At 39.3% G+C, this 13,642-nt stretch overlaps 1 protein-coding gene across 5 annotated transcripts; it reads left to right on the plus strand.

Moving 5' to 3' along the window:
- Nucleotides 1-8: 8 nt before the first annotated feature.
- On the plus strand, nucleotides 9-13,584 carry gmip (GEM interacting protein). 5 transcript variants are annotated; one of them, XM_008416056.2, is made up of 22 exons: nucleotides 9-372; nucleotides 1,683-1,773; nucleotides 2,571-2,661; nucleotides 2,906-2,945; nucleotides 5,303-5,428; nucleotides 6,931-6,995; nucleotides 7,158-7,265; nucleotides 7,369-7,449; nucleotides 7,835-7,996; nucleotides 8,318-8,455; nucleotides 8,645-8,835; nucleotides 8,963-9,054; nucleotides 9,129-9,191; nucleotides 9,303-9,386; nucleotides 9,478-9,620; nucleotides 9,732-9,908; nucleotides 10,006-10,143; nucleotides 10,283-10,482; nucleotides 10,582-10,903; nucleotides 11,311-11,413; nucleotides 12,047-12,102; nucleotides 12,214-12,255. In XM_008416056.2, the coding sequence occupies exons 1-21, from the start codon at nucleotides 330-332 to the stop codon at nucleotides 12,055-12,057; spliced, it is 2,469 nt and encodes an 822-aa protein (XP_008414278.1). In that variant the 5' UTR covers nucleotides 9-329; the 3' UTR covers nucleotides 12,058-12,102; nucleotides 12,214-12,255. The 5 variants fall into 5 exon arrangements, with proteins under 5 accessions (XP_008414278.1, XP_008414276.1, XP_008414275.1 ...); XM_008416053.2 differs by lacking the exon at nucleotides 12,047-12,102 and having other exon boundaries at nucleotides 13-192; nucleotides 273-372; nucleotides 12,214-13,584; XM_008416054.2 differs by lacking the exon at nucleotides 12,047-12,102 and having other exon boundaries at nucleotides 12-372; nucleotides 8,969-9,054; nucleotides 12,214-13,584.
- The last annotated feature ends 58 nt before the right edge of the window (nucleotides 13,585-13,642 follow it).

The following is a 13,642-nucleotide window of genomic DNA, read 5'->3' on the forward strand; positions in this document are numbered from 1 at the left end:
TCTCACTATATTTGGTGTTATAATGTGGGTGGGTCCTACTGTGACACAGAGATACACTTCCTCTTCCCCTCATGGTGAAAACATTAGCCAACCTCCACTCTAGCAGAGGAAGATCTTTTTAGAGATTTAACGGTAGCAAGGTCAGAGCTGTGCGCTGATCATTTTCTGCTACTGTACTCCTGCGCATACAAGGTCTGGATCAACTTTTCAGCCATTGCAACGGCTCTTTTTTTTTTTCCTTTTCTAAGTGACATATAGTTGAATGAATGCAGGTGCAATGATGTGTGAGTGTATCTAGGGTCTAGCTGGTACGTGGAAAGTGAGGAGAAATGGAAGAAGGAGTGTTGAACAAGGATTCTTCTCAAACTCCAGGTGAGAATCCAACCTTTGGGGAGATGTGTGTGTTAGTGATCTCTTGCTTTTTGAATGTTACAGTTTAAAAAAAAAAAAAAAGGTTTTATTAAATCCCATATTTTTTTTAATCCATTTGTTTCATTATAGTACATTCATCACTGTAGTAAATTACCTTGCACTGGCAAATTTGGTTTTGTTTGCTGACAATGCAATGGCGCCATAATGAGACAGAGTTTGCATGTGGGTGCATGCACATGTTGCATGCACAGTGGGCCTAAATGTGCCTGCTAGTGTGTTAGTGGTGCTTTGAGGCATCCTGCGTGTCATTGAAGGGTTTGTAAACTTCCTGAACTCTTCCTTCATTTTTGACAGGGTTAGGGTCTTTTGTCTCCTTTTTTTTCAGCTGAACTTTCAATTTTAATAGAACAGTATCTTCTCACTATAATCCAAAATGATTTAAACTGGCGGACCAGTGTGCAGATTTACAGAAATAAAAATAAAAAAATTCAGTTCAGAAATAACCCCAGATGTAATGATGCTAAAATTGTCTAAGCCGTTATAAAAAAAAATAAAAAATTCTTGCGCATAATCAACAAACACAAGCTGGTTTCGGTCAGGTTTTTTTGACAGTTTGATTTTTGAACTTTGCTGAAATATCTTTCTTACTCTCAGTTCTCATTCTGCCATGAAACGCTACTGGTGTGAAAAACAGGGACTCATTGCATTATGGGACGTGACACAAATTGTGAGCAGGATGTGGTTGACCAAGATGGAGGCGCCTCAGAGGGAGGGAGATTTCTTTCACTTATTTGCTGCATCTGTTGTAATTTGTTGGGGCAAAACCTAAGAAGATGAGACAGCAGTTGAATAGCATATGCACAAAAGTTTGAGCGTTCGTTTTACAAATGGCACAGTTTTTATCTGCATCATATATCTAGCTCACATTCGACCGAAAGATCTGGTTTTCTCTGAAATGTCCAGGAAATGCTGTCAGATGGTCTAAAAGAGGATCTTAGTTTGATCTTTTTTTTAATTCAGTAAATATTCTTGATATGCATGTTGGTCTCCATGTAGGATTCCTTGTGTTTGTCGACCATTCTTCACACAGTCTGTCCTACATTTATAACTGTAGATAAATAAAGAAAAAGAGTTTATATGGGTTATACACTACAAGATGTTTGACGTTTTGATCTAACTTGATCTAACTTCTGTGTTCATTATGACATGCAAACATGTCTTGAGAAAGATTTAGTTTGATCTTCTGTGACATAAAAAAGAAAACCGTTTCATCACATCTTCAACAGGTTGTTTTTTATTTCCTATTTCAGAGTTGAGGAAGGTGCCTCATAAGTCTGAAACCAAGCGATACAGTGAGATCTTCAGGGATTTTGATAATCTTGATCTCTCCTTCATCTCCTCGTAAGTAGATATTTAACCGTTGAACCGGCTATTTGTGTTTAACAGAAACAGATCTAATAGAAATAAATTGAGTGTTCAATATGTACATATTTTTCCATATTTATTTACATGTATAGCGTTTTAGTTAGCCATTCCTGGTTTCAATCCTTCTTATGTTGTTTTATTTTTGTTTTTTAACATTGTTTATTTCCTTTTAACTCTTCCTCCAGTTTCTTTTTAACGTCTGTTCAGCTGGGAACACAACAGTTTGACCTCAGTCACATGAAATAAGTCTACATTTTGTTCAAATTGTTTTTTGTTTTTCTTTTTTCTTGGGATTTGGTTCCTCTAGTATAGGGATGTCAAACGCTAAGCTTCAAGGTCTGTGCTGCAACTATTAGACTTTCCACTGGTCCAGAACACATGAATCATATGACTGAATTAGCTTTTCGGTGCAATAACTTCTCCAGCTAATAGCCTCATTATTTGATTCAGCTATGTGACATCAGTGACACATCTAAAATTGGCAGGACAGTGGCCCTCCACACCTGGAGTTTGACACCTGTGCTCAAACTCCAAGCACAGGAGTTTGAGCATTCTTAAAAGAATGTCTCTACATTTCCTTTGACCGATAAAGATGCTAACACTAGCTAATGTATAAATGAGAATTCGGAATATGAAATAACAAGAATACATAAAATGAGAGTAAGGTATGCAGTTTTACTTGCATTTTGAATTAAACACAGCTCATATGCCTTGCAGTTTTGAGGTATTTGCATATTTGATTCTTTTGAATGACATTGTTCTCCCGTGTTCAGAGAAGATCTGCTAATAGACAGCGACTGCCAATTCATCTCTGAATCCATCTCTGGAGAAGGTGCAGAGATCACAGAGCAAAATGACGAACATGTAAGATTTTTTTTTTCCCCCCTACAACTAAAAAACCGTGAATCTCTATTATATGATGTTAAGGTTCAGTTCTTGATCTGTTAATAAATTTGCTGATTTTGTTAACTAGGTAACATTAATATGTTTTTATTTTATGATCGATGTAACACAGAGCCATCATTGCTGGCTGTAGATGTGTTTTGACAGAGTAAGCTTCTCCTTCTTCTTTGGTGTAAGTTTTGTTGTTGTTTTTTTTACTTCACAGGTTGGTGCTGAGGCAGGTGAAGGCGACGGATGCCTAAGAGGTATGACGGCTTCCTAATGCCAAGTCAGATAATAAACAAGAAAAGAGGGCTAGTGAACAACAAACTGACCCTGTTCTGTGTGTCAGCGTCAGGTCGGGCTTTTATAAACTGTGATGAGCAGGTTTCCTGTACAACAACATCATTTAGGACATGGTTTCAGGGTGAAAGGTCACTAGCTTAATTGCCTCGTCACCTTAACATACACCATCATCTGACTGATTTCTGTCAGTCTCTGAGGAGAAACTTCAGCTGCTGCTAGCAACACATATTCTATTTTAGTGTTGGTTACATCCTTACTCCTAGCTGTAAGTTACAGTTAACCTGTTGTAACAAGATTAGGATAAAGCGAGAGGATTTAAGCAAGGCACAGATGCTCCGAATTTATTACACACGAGAAGGAGAGTTAGACTGAATAAAGACAAGTTGTCAGAGTTACGTGGTTTGAGTGAAAGAAATACAAACTAAGTAAATAGAGACCGTGCCTATATGCTTCCATAATAAACCCAATGAAAAGATTTTGTCTTCAGACAGAAGACTATTCAAATTATAAGGCATTTTGTAGATGACATAAGTAATTTGCAGTTGCATCCAAACGTATTTCTAATCTGACAGATTCAGATTTACCGACATGTTTCTTCTGTCATGGGTGAAGTTTTAACATGTTGGATAGGCCCAACAAAGTCCTGACTTGAATCTAAGAGAATCTGTGACAGGAGCTAAAGATTAGGGTGATAGCAAAGAGGCCTTCCAAATGTACTTTGGATGACTTGGAGCTAAATAAAAACAAAATAAATCTTCAACATACTCATGAAAAAATGTCAAAAAGCTGATCAGCAGTTTGATTGCTGTAATACCAGAAAAGAAAACCCACTGATTATTAAGAAAAATCTAAATATTATTTGCTTTTTTTACCACTAAAGTGCAAATGAAAATAAATTAATGTTTTTCAGATACATATAAATGTAAATCTGCCTGGAGTATGAGTAACTTTGGGCTTAACTGCCCAGAGACAAAAAAGAAAAAAGTCAAACTTAATCTTGTTACTTCAACAGCTCCTCCCCCACCCTGTCTTATCCCAGAAGCTCAATCAACACTCCAGGAGGTAAATCTTACTCAGTGCGACTGTAAGGTCTTTCACTCAGAAATCTGGACTAACCAGGATAATCCTCAACCTAAGCGCCAGAGGCTGTAGTCATTTAGCAGCACAGAATTACACATGGACCGATTTCTTAAAAGAAGCATTTCCTATTCTCAAAAATTGACAGGAATTTCAATATCGTCAATTCTATCATATCACCTGGCTACACTTTTTTCTTCACTTTGGATTACTTTTTGACTCTGCTAGAGAACAGGACAGGGGAAAAAAAATCCCCCTGGTGGATTTTTTTTTTTTTTTTTTGCATGCTACAATTGGATTTGTTGTCCACGTCAAAACACAGGATAATGAAATCTACATGTCTGAGTGAGGAACTACTGAGATAAGTTACGGCACTCCCTCTGGGGACTTTTGCTTAACGGCAGTGCTGTAATGGGATAAGTTGTTGGAGGAACTGCAGGTTTTAAGCTAGAAAGTCGCAACGCTTTATTTTCATTGTGCAGAGTTTGAATGCAGAGAAAAGGAAGAGATTGACTGGACGGTTTTGGTGGAGAGCTTTTTGGAGAGCATGTGATTGTCACACATACATCATCCAGTCAGAGGCTAAATGAGTCAGAGAGGAAGAAGTCACAGAGGTTGGCAAACAAACAGCCTTTCAACCAAACCACAGTAGAGCTGAGACATGATAGCGTCTCTTAGTGCCTACCAGCTCTGTCATGTTGTTCTGCTCTCACCAAGTGGCTCAGATCTCAAAGGCTGACCAGCAGTGAACAGGTGTAAGGGGGAGGGGCTGTGCAGAGAGAGGAACACAGGAGAGGAGGGAAGTTATTTAGCTAGAGCTGTTCGCCTGTGGTTGATGTAAGCCCTCCCCTATGACATACATCCCTATTTTCTTGGCCAGCTACCTATATGATACAGGAACTGCGTTGGCATGTTTACACACTGCTGAAAATACCTGGAAGCGACAACTTATCCTGAGGAGCAGCAATGTCTTTCCAGATGCAATCGATTATTCCTGTACTTGGTTTGTGTTGCTTTTTAAAGCCTTGTTTGGTTTTTCATTAGTTTAGTCTTGTCTGATTTGGAGTGGAGTCTTTGGGCTGATGCCGTAGGCTAGATTGATGCTTCTCTGCGGCTGCTGGTAGATCAGGTCCTGCAGGAAGGAGAAGCTTTTGGGTGTAGCCCAGCGGACCCAGTGTTATCTCTGGATTCATCCTCAAGTGTACAGACCCCACAGTGATGCTGATGTACTCCCTCACAGCCCAGGAAGCAGACTTGGCCCTCTTTCGCTGTGAGGATGGCGTGGAGACTGCACTGCAGTACGCCAAGATGTGGTGCCGCTATGCCAAGGACCTCCTTGCCTGGATGGAGAAGAGAATCAGCCTGGGTGAGTTCATGAAAAAACCTGAAACAAGGAGGCAGCAGAGTAACATGCAAATGATTTCACTGTCCTGCGGTGTATTTAAATCTAACAGGTAAGAAAAGGCTGAAATGCAACAGTTGTTTACAAAATGCAAATCGAAACACCAAACAGGAAGTAGCTTGGGAAAATGACAGTTGCTTTTTGGGTTTAGGTTTAGTGCATTTCGCTTGTTTGGTGGATTTCTGTGTTTCACAAGCAAAGTATAACTTTGATCTCTAAGTGATACGTACATAGTCGCACATGCGGTATTTAAGCAGGGGGAAAAAAAGATCACATTTTGCAACAATGTGCCTTCTGAGCCTGCCTGATCATTTGCCGTCTCCCCGTCGAACAACATACACAGAGAAAGGATTAAAGATTAGCAAGTAAGAGGAGGGTACTCAAGAAGAGGGGGCTCATTCAGAACACACAGACACTGATTACCCTCAGACCAGCCTGAACAGGTGCAGTGTCCAGAAAGGGATATAAAGATTACAAGTCTAGAGGAAGTGATCAAAAAACAGGGTTGCCCACAAAAGCTGTCTGAGGCAGTCTAGTGCAACTGCATGTAATGCTGGGTGGAGCTCAGCCAAAACCACTGCTTACACAGTATGTAGTAACACTGTGAGATGTATTTAGTATTTTAAAATAAGGACTTAGTTACAAATAAAACTAATAGGGACAAAAACATGAACGAATTGCTAGTTATTGCATTACAATAATGCCTTGTACATGACTATGTAATATGTATAAGTTATGGGTTTCATTTTGAGTCATTGGTTGGGCACTGACTTTTTATGTGACGAGATCTTAGTAGTTTCCTAAGGTTTCTGTCCCCTCAATGTGCAGCAACGGCTTGCATGTCAGACTAATAGACGAGCAGATTATGCAGTCTTCACAGCACTTTATATAAGTATACTGTCTGTGGAGTTTTATTAAGTCCTTCAACCCAATGTTCTCAAATAAATTATTTTAAAAGTGCAAAGCTTGGGTGGGGGCATCTCACTATGTGCGTGGGTGTTTGAGTTCTTCAGAAACTGATCACAGAGGCTGAGAACGGGGTGATCAATTCTTAGATACTCTAGTCTTCAGCACTGGTGCGCCACAAAACTGTGTTTTCACTCCTTACCTTAACTCTGAGTTCACACTTCACCCCTCACTCATTCATACCACAAACACCTTTATGAAGTTTGCTAATGGTGCTGCCATGTTGGGACTGATTCATGACAGCAAAGAGACAGCTTAGAGAGAACGGATAATGAACAGTACAGGTACCAGCGGCGTTCCCGTAACGACCTGGACCTGAACACCAAAATAATTCAGATAAGATCATTAGAACATACTGAGAACCTTAGTTTCTATGCATGGTTTTATTAGCTAATTGTAAACAATTTATTTCATAGTTTTATTGTTTTATAAAAGATGCAGTTTTATTTTCCTGCATTATATTTATTTCGTCAATATCACCTGGCCATTTTCATTGACAGAGCAAGAATTTGCAAAAAATGTGATGAAGGCAGCAGAAGGAGCAAAAGTCAGCGTGACGCAACAGGTACGCCTTTGCTAACTAATAAAACCAAGGTTCATTTTATGACCATAATGTTCTTCAATTTAATACTGTTCCTCAAATTTAAGCTTGTGTCGTTTGACCTTTTAACCATACCCTATCAGCTGTAGTAAAACCATATTAACATTTTTTTTTCTGACTGTGCAGGAAATGATGCCACTACAGTATATCTACACCATGACTTTGGAACAAGATATAAAGAATAGTTTGACCTCYAGAAGGACTTCAGAAATCCTGCAAAACCGGTGTTACCAGGTAGAGATGCCAGCATGTAAACTGTAACAAAAAGTCTGAGTTTCAATGAACCATCTTTAGATTTTAGAAAGTGTTTGATGTGAACTTTGTTTTTGTTACAAAGGCTTTGGCTGACAAGAGGACTGAGATCGATAAGTGGCGGAGAGAGTTTAAAGATCAGTGGGCAAGGGCGCAAAGGAAGATGGTGAGTGAAATGCACTGTATATTTATAGCTGTGGTGGCGTTCTGCTTATCGTCGCACACATTTAGTCAAACTCAAAACACTGTTACTAAAGAGGTGGGTGGATATGACCTAGTTGGTATTTTTACAAGGCACATTTGTGCACAATAAAGTGGTWACTGTCTTATATTTGTGGAGTCTCTCTATGTTATCCTGTTCAGTAATCCCTATATTCTGAGTGCACACCAATGTGTCTCATGCATGTTTGGATATTTTTTCGTAAATCCAGCAGAAGGTGACAATTCAACTTGTATTGTGCATTGCTTCCTAGGACAGTAGCTAAAAAATAAATTCTAAATATGTTTTTCTTCTACTTATTCTGCTGTGCATCTCTGTTTCTTGTTTTCAGAGTGATGCARTCACGGCTCTCAAAAAGGCCAAGCATCAATACTTCCAACGCTGTGATGAGCTGGAAAAGGCAAAGGCGAGCTCAGCGAAAGCGGTGGATGACACAGTTGGAGTAAAAACACTCGACAAGAGAAGGAAGTCCAAGGATGAAGCGCAGTCAAAAGTTTGTTAACATAAAGTTTAATAACACAAATTTAATACATTTCTCWGAAAAAAAACACTTATTTGTTATGTGTTTATTTGTTAAGGTTTGATAGMTATTATAATAATTACTCTGTCATTAAGCTTGTAGCAAGTAGTTTCAGATATTTTTTTATAAATGTTTGCTTCAGTTTTCCATGAAGTTCTTATATTTTTGAGGGAACAGAAAAGCTGTAATTTATTTATGTTAAATCTACATAAATTTAACTTCAGTACAGCGTTTTGCTCTTACAAAAAAGAAACAGATTTTTGAGCTTTGATGTTAATTTTGGGTTTCTTCCAGGTATTAGAGGCAGAACTTCTCTACAGACAGTGTGTGACTGAYGCCAAGTTAACCCAAGATGAATTAGTGAAGTCCAAAGAAAGAACCATTTCTCACATCCGCAAGCTCATCTGTCAGGGAGACAATTTGCTCAAGGAGGTTGGTATAAAGAAAAAAATAATTTTTTTTTCTCCTTTCAGCTTGTGTCCAAACRATCTGTAAATAAATTATTGCAGATCTTACTGTTAATCTTGCCTCAATGTACTCTTCTAAGAAGAAGTATTACTATAGCAGCGATTATGGTGGACAAGATCCCTGCTTGRACCTCACAGCGTCTCTTTGCCTCAGGTCACAGTCAATATGTTCTACTACCAGCGCCAGCAAACAGAGTCCGTGCCTCTTGGGTATCAAAACCTTGAGTTGACTTGCAGGAATGTGGAGCCTGGCGAACCCTATCTGCTTTACATCCTCAGCAGGCGACGGCCTGAGCAAACTCTCCAAACCTTCAGCTTTCAAGACTACACTCCTCAGGGTAAAAGGTAGAGACTGAAAGTTTTGTTGTTGGTGGTGGTGGAACTGCAGCAGAAAGACAATGTTTTACATGTATTTGTGCTCCTTTTTGTACTTTGCTCATCATCAAATGACTTTTTTTTTTTCATTTGAAAGCAACAGAAGAAAACCCAGCAACATTCTCAGCCCTCTGCAGGACTCGGTACCCACAATAGAGGATAGTCCTTATAARCGATCCACTGATGGCAGTAAGGGCTCAAAAAATTATGTCATGACCATTTTTGAAACTCTTCTTCTTAACTTACATTTTGATGCATTTTAGGGAGAACGGGGCACAGTGACAGTGAGAGTATTGGAGGCAGTTTGGAATCCCTCTCAAGCCCTGGTAAAAGCAGACCCTCGTTTGATCTTGTAATTAAAAACTTGCATAAAAATGTAAACTTTGCATTTTGCATTTTTCATGTTTTTTTTTGTTTTTTTTTGCTTTTTGTTTAAGCTCATAGAAGACTGCCCAAAACAGGATCTACTTTGACAGTGTCATCGGACGACCTGGAAGTATCAGACATGGTGTCAGAATCAGGTCGGTTTCCTCACCTCACACTTTCAGATCATTTGATGTTAAAGCGTTGATGTTAAACCTCACAAAAKGTGTCTCCTTTCTATGTTCACAGACTATGCTGATGGCCAGTCTGTGAAAACACGAATGTTTTCTCGAGCTGCTCTGACACATCGGCTCAGAAAAATGAAGAGCAAGATGGCTAAATGCAAACAGTGTGAYAACTACATTGTTGTCAGTGGGGTTGAATGTGAGGAGGTATGAAGTCATGTTTGAGAGATAAACTGTAATGATACAGACTAAAATGGGCAAAAGAGGAAAGTGCTGTAAAATAAAAATAGTAATACTTGTTCTCCTCCTACACSTCAGTGTGGGCTGGCTTTCCACAGAAAGTGCATGGAAGTGTGTCAGCTAGAGTGTGAGCAGAAGAAGGGCACCGTATTTGGAGTGGACCTCTCTGTGATTTTACAAGACAGGCCGGATGAGGTGCCATTTGTTGTTCGATGCTGCACAAATGAGATTGAAAGTCGTGCTCTTTCAATTCAGGTATTAATTTACCATCTTCAAAAAGGTTGACCTAGAAGGTGTAGCTTCTTGAATCCGAACTGTTGTCYAATAACTGCTGTCTGCCGTTGTTTCTGAGGGGGTGTATCGTGTGAGTGGATCCAAACCTCGTATTCAGAAGCTCTGCCAGACATTTGAGACACAAAAGGACCAGGTTGACCTCTCTGATCACTCGCCACATGACATCACATCTATCCTAAAGCACTTCTTCAAGGAGGTACTTCTAGAAGTTCTAATGAAATTATGTATAATTTATTGTTTGCTTTAAAAACAGAGTTGTCTAAAAGAGCATTAATAGTCAGCAGCAACTTGCTCTCTTCTGAATAAATCATTGCTTGCACTACAATACTTTCTAGCTTCCAGAGCCTCTGTTAACCTTTGACCTGTACAATGAATTCATCGGGTTGGGAAAGACCATTCAGCATCTGAGTGAAAARGAAACCTCACCAGAGCCCAACGAGATACTGGACATTATTCACAAACTACAAAAGCTACTGAAGAAGCTCCCTTCACATTACTACTCAACTTTGCAGTACCTTATTTCTCATCTGCAAAGGTAAGCATGACACACTTTTAGGTTCACTTAACCTAACTCTTGTCCCTTTGTTTTTCTGTGTAGCTGTGCTTACATTTGTCATTGTTTTTGCCTYCCCAGAGTTTCAGAGAACTACGACAACAAGATGTCACCTAGCAATCTAGGTATTGTGTTTGGACCGACGTTATTGCGCCCTCTAGTGTCTACGGACATGTCGATGATTGCCCTTCTGGAGACGAGCTACCAGTCGATGCTTGTGGAGTTCCTCATTGCACATCACGACAGGATYTTTGGCATGGAGCAGAGCACRAACACCCCCCCTCCGCCAGCCCCCACAGTGCCTCTCCCAGAAACCCCACCCAGAGCTTCCTGTCCCCTGGATGGAGTCGATGCAGACTTGGAACTTKACACTTCCTCCAAAGAGCGTCCACAGTCCCTAGAGGTAAGTACCTTGGTCTTAAAAGGATAAGTCACGTGTCCCATGGCATACACTTTGCACTTCTTTTACTTAGCCTTAGCACATTAACCTTTTGCTAATTTCTTTAAGATTAGAAAGCTGCTCAGCTGCTGTATTTCTGCTTAAAGCTCTGCTTTGTGTGTTCTGTCAGCCTTTAGTTCTTGAATGTTTCCAACTGCTTAAAAAATAACTACTGTGAATGGATCAAAGAAATAACTCARAAACTAATGGAAKAGGGAGAATAATAACATTTAGAACAAGAGCTCAAAATTACTGTACCCAACGTAGCGATCGCCCCACTACCCCATCTATCCCAGACTGAAGTAGAGTAGGATTAGAAGCGACCAGTAAACGCTCCCAGAAATCCACCTCAACTTGTATCATTCCAACAGAGCCGAGTTATCAAGAGAGACTCGAGCGAGGGTTATATATCTGACAAGTCTTCATCCAATGAGGCAGTGGACCAGCTCGGCCCTGAAGCCAGTGAGAGCGCAGGTAGGCAGATGTGGGGTTCAAGCAGATGTACCTGAACAAACATACAGAAATGATATACATTTTTGTTGATTCCTGTTGCCTGTAGACAGCATGTTTTAATTAGGTTGGTCTCAAAATGCATGTATCAAGCCAACACGTTGCTATTGACGGCAAAGTAAGAGTAGGTTTATTGSCACTTGATGCTGTGGGTGTCGACTGCCACAAGTTCTGTTGTCATTTCTTGTTTCAGCTCATTTCCTCTAGTTATTTTTAGGACTCACACTTCCCTTTGATGATAAGTGGTAAACTAAAGCAGATATACATTTACATTTCTTAATCATTTATATTAATCCACCAGTTTAATATATAATCACATTTCAATCATTGGTAATCATTGATTACCAATGATTAACATTAGAAATMATTTGTGTGTCTTTTAAAAATAACAGCAAAATAAGGGAACTTGTCTTTKTTGCTGCACAGGAAGCTCATGGTATTCTTTGCTGCTTRCTTTTCTGTTGCTTTGCTTCTTTGTTTGGTTTCAATTACAATAACCTCTTATATTTCAAGTCACAACTGACCAAGAGCATACAGCTGCATAGGCTGTAGATCTCAAATCAATAACATACATGTTTTTATTTCTTTTTTTTTCAGTTTCAAATTGAGAAATAAGATAAWTGTGATTCTTTCTACAATATAGTTCAGACAAGGCAAGGTTTTCTTAATTTGTCTAACAAACATGCAAGATAAATAACCAGTAACCTCTGCTAGGACTGACGTAATTTTGCAAATTACACATTTWTGTTCTTTCCTCACCCTAGTCCTGGCTATGAAAGCAACATCAAGCAATCCTCGAGGCAAAGCTGCAGAAAAATCTTCCTCGGATTCAGGCACACAACCACATTATCGTTTTACTAGACAGCCTGTGAAGCATCACCGGTTTCAAAACGTAGGAACCCGATTCTCTAACCCAGACTGTGCAACGAAACAGCCAGCGACTCCCAAAAGGGTAAATTATCGTAGTGCAAACAACAGCCGCAGCTCCTCTCCAGACCCTGGATCGCAGAGATTTCTGCAAAACTTAGAGGGCCACTGTGATATCATCCAGCAACCCCACCGGGTCACCACTACAGCAGAGGGTACGGTCAACGTTCCACTGAGTCCCCGAGAGGTTGTGCAGTACATGCTGGGAGTGGATTCCACGGTAACATCACCAGGAGCTGCATTATCATCCAGTACAACAGAGAGGCCCACTCAAGACACGACAAGATGGAGTCGAGCTGATCACAATGTAAATTTGAACAGTGYTGGACAGAACCGCATYYACCATCCGTGTCCGAGGACCAGCTCTGCTGAGCACAGCCTGACCTCGCCAGCCCAGAAGATCCTGTCTAGTTTGAAGCTGAGACGCAGCCACTCAGAGAAGGAGGAGCAGCTCTTTGTTTGAAGGTGACATTTTTAGACAACATAACAATTTACATACACTGAAGAACTGCGATTATTTTACACTGTGTGTAAAAAAAGACAACAAAAAAAACAACAGTGACTAAAACAGTAAAAAGTGACTACATCCATGTAGTATTTTTTTTATATCATCTTCTACTGTATTTTATTCACTTTGATTTCCCCTACGTTAGCATGTTTGAATTGTTAAAAAAAAAAAAAAAAAGCTAAGCTTTTAGAAAAGTTGATGATTACAAACTCGCCTGAAATAAATTATTGGTGATGCTTAGTCAGAGACAGTACCTTTAAATCTTCTTCTTTAACTGTCAACCTTTCAGCAGAAAAATGCAAYAACCAGGAAGTACAGAAACATATTTGTTTTGTTTTGTTTTTTGTTTTTTTTTTTCATTTTAAGTATTCAGTATTTGAATGTAACATGCAGGTGCTTGCAATTAAAAAAAATACAAATCAGCATGAAAGCATCATGTTTTGTCATGTGAAGATTGTAAATGTTTGGTTTTCTATTTGTTTTCTATTCAGTTTTTTAGTCTCCAGAGTAATAATGTACGTAACTAAACATAGCYTTTATCAATAGTGTCATATTTGTAATTATTATTATTGTCCCTGTTTTGGTTTATGATCAATGCACCTTTCTTCTTTAGACACAAGAGGGCGATAGTTCGGTGCAGGACAAAACCATGTTTTTAAAAAAATAACAGTAAGAGCAATAAAACATTTTACCATTTGTATTCCGTGGTTTCATTTGTTTTTTTATTTTTTATTTTTTATCATATTTTTTTTAAACAC

This window comes from Poecilia reticulata, linkage group LG8, assembly GCF_000633615.1.
Source record: "Poecilia reticulata strain Guanapo linkage group LG8, Guppy_female_1.0+MT, whole genome shotgun sequence".
NCBI lineage: Eukaryota > Metazoa > Chordata > Actinopteri > Cyprinodontiformes > Poeciliidae > Poecilia > Poecilia reticulata.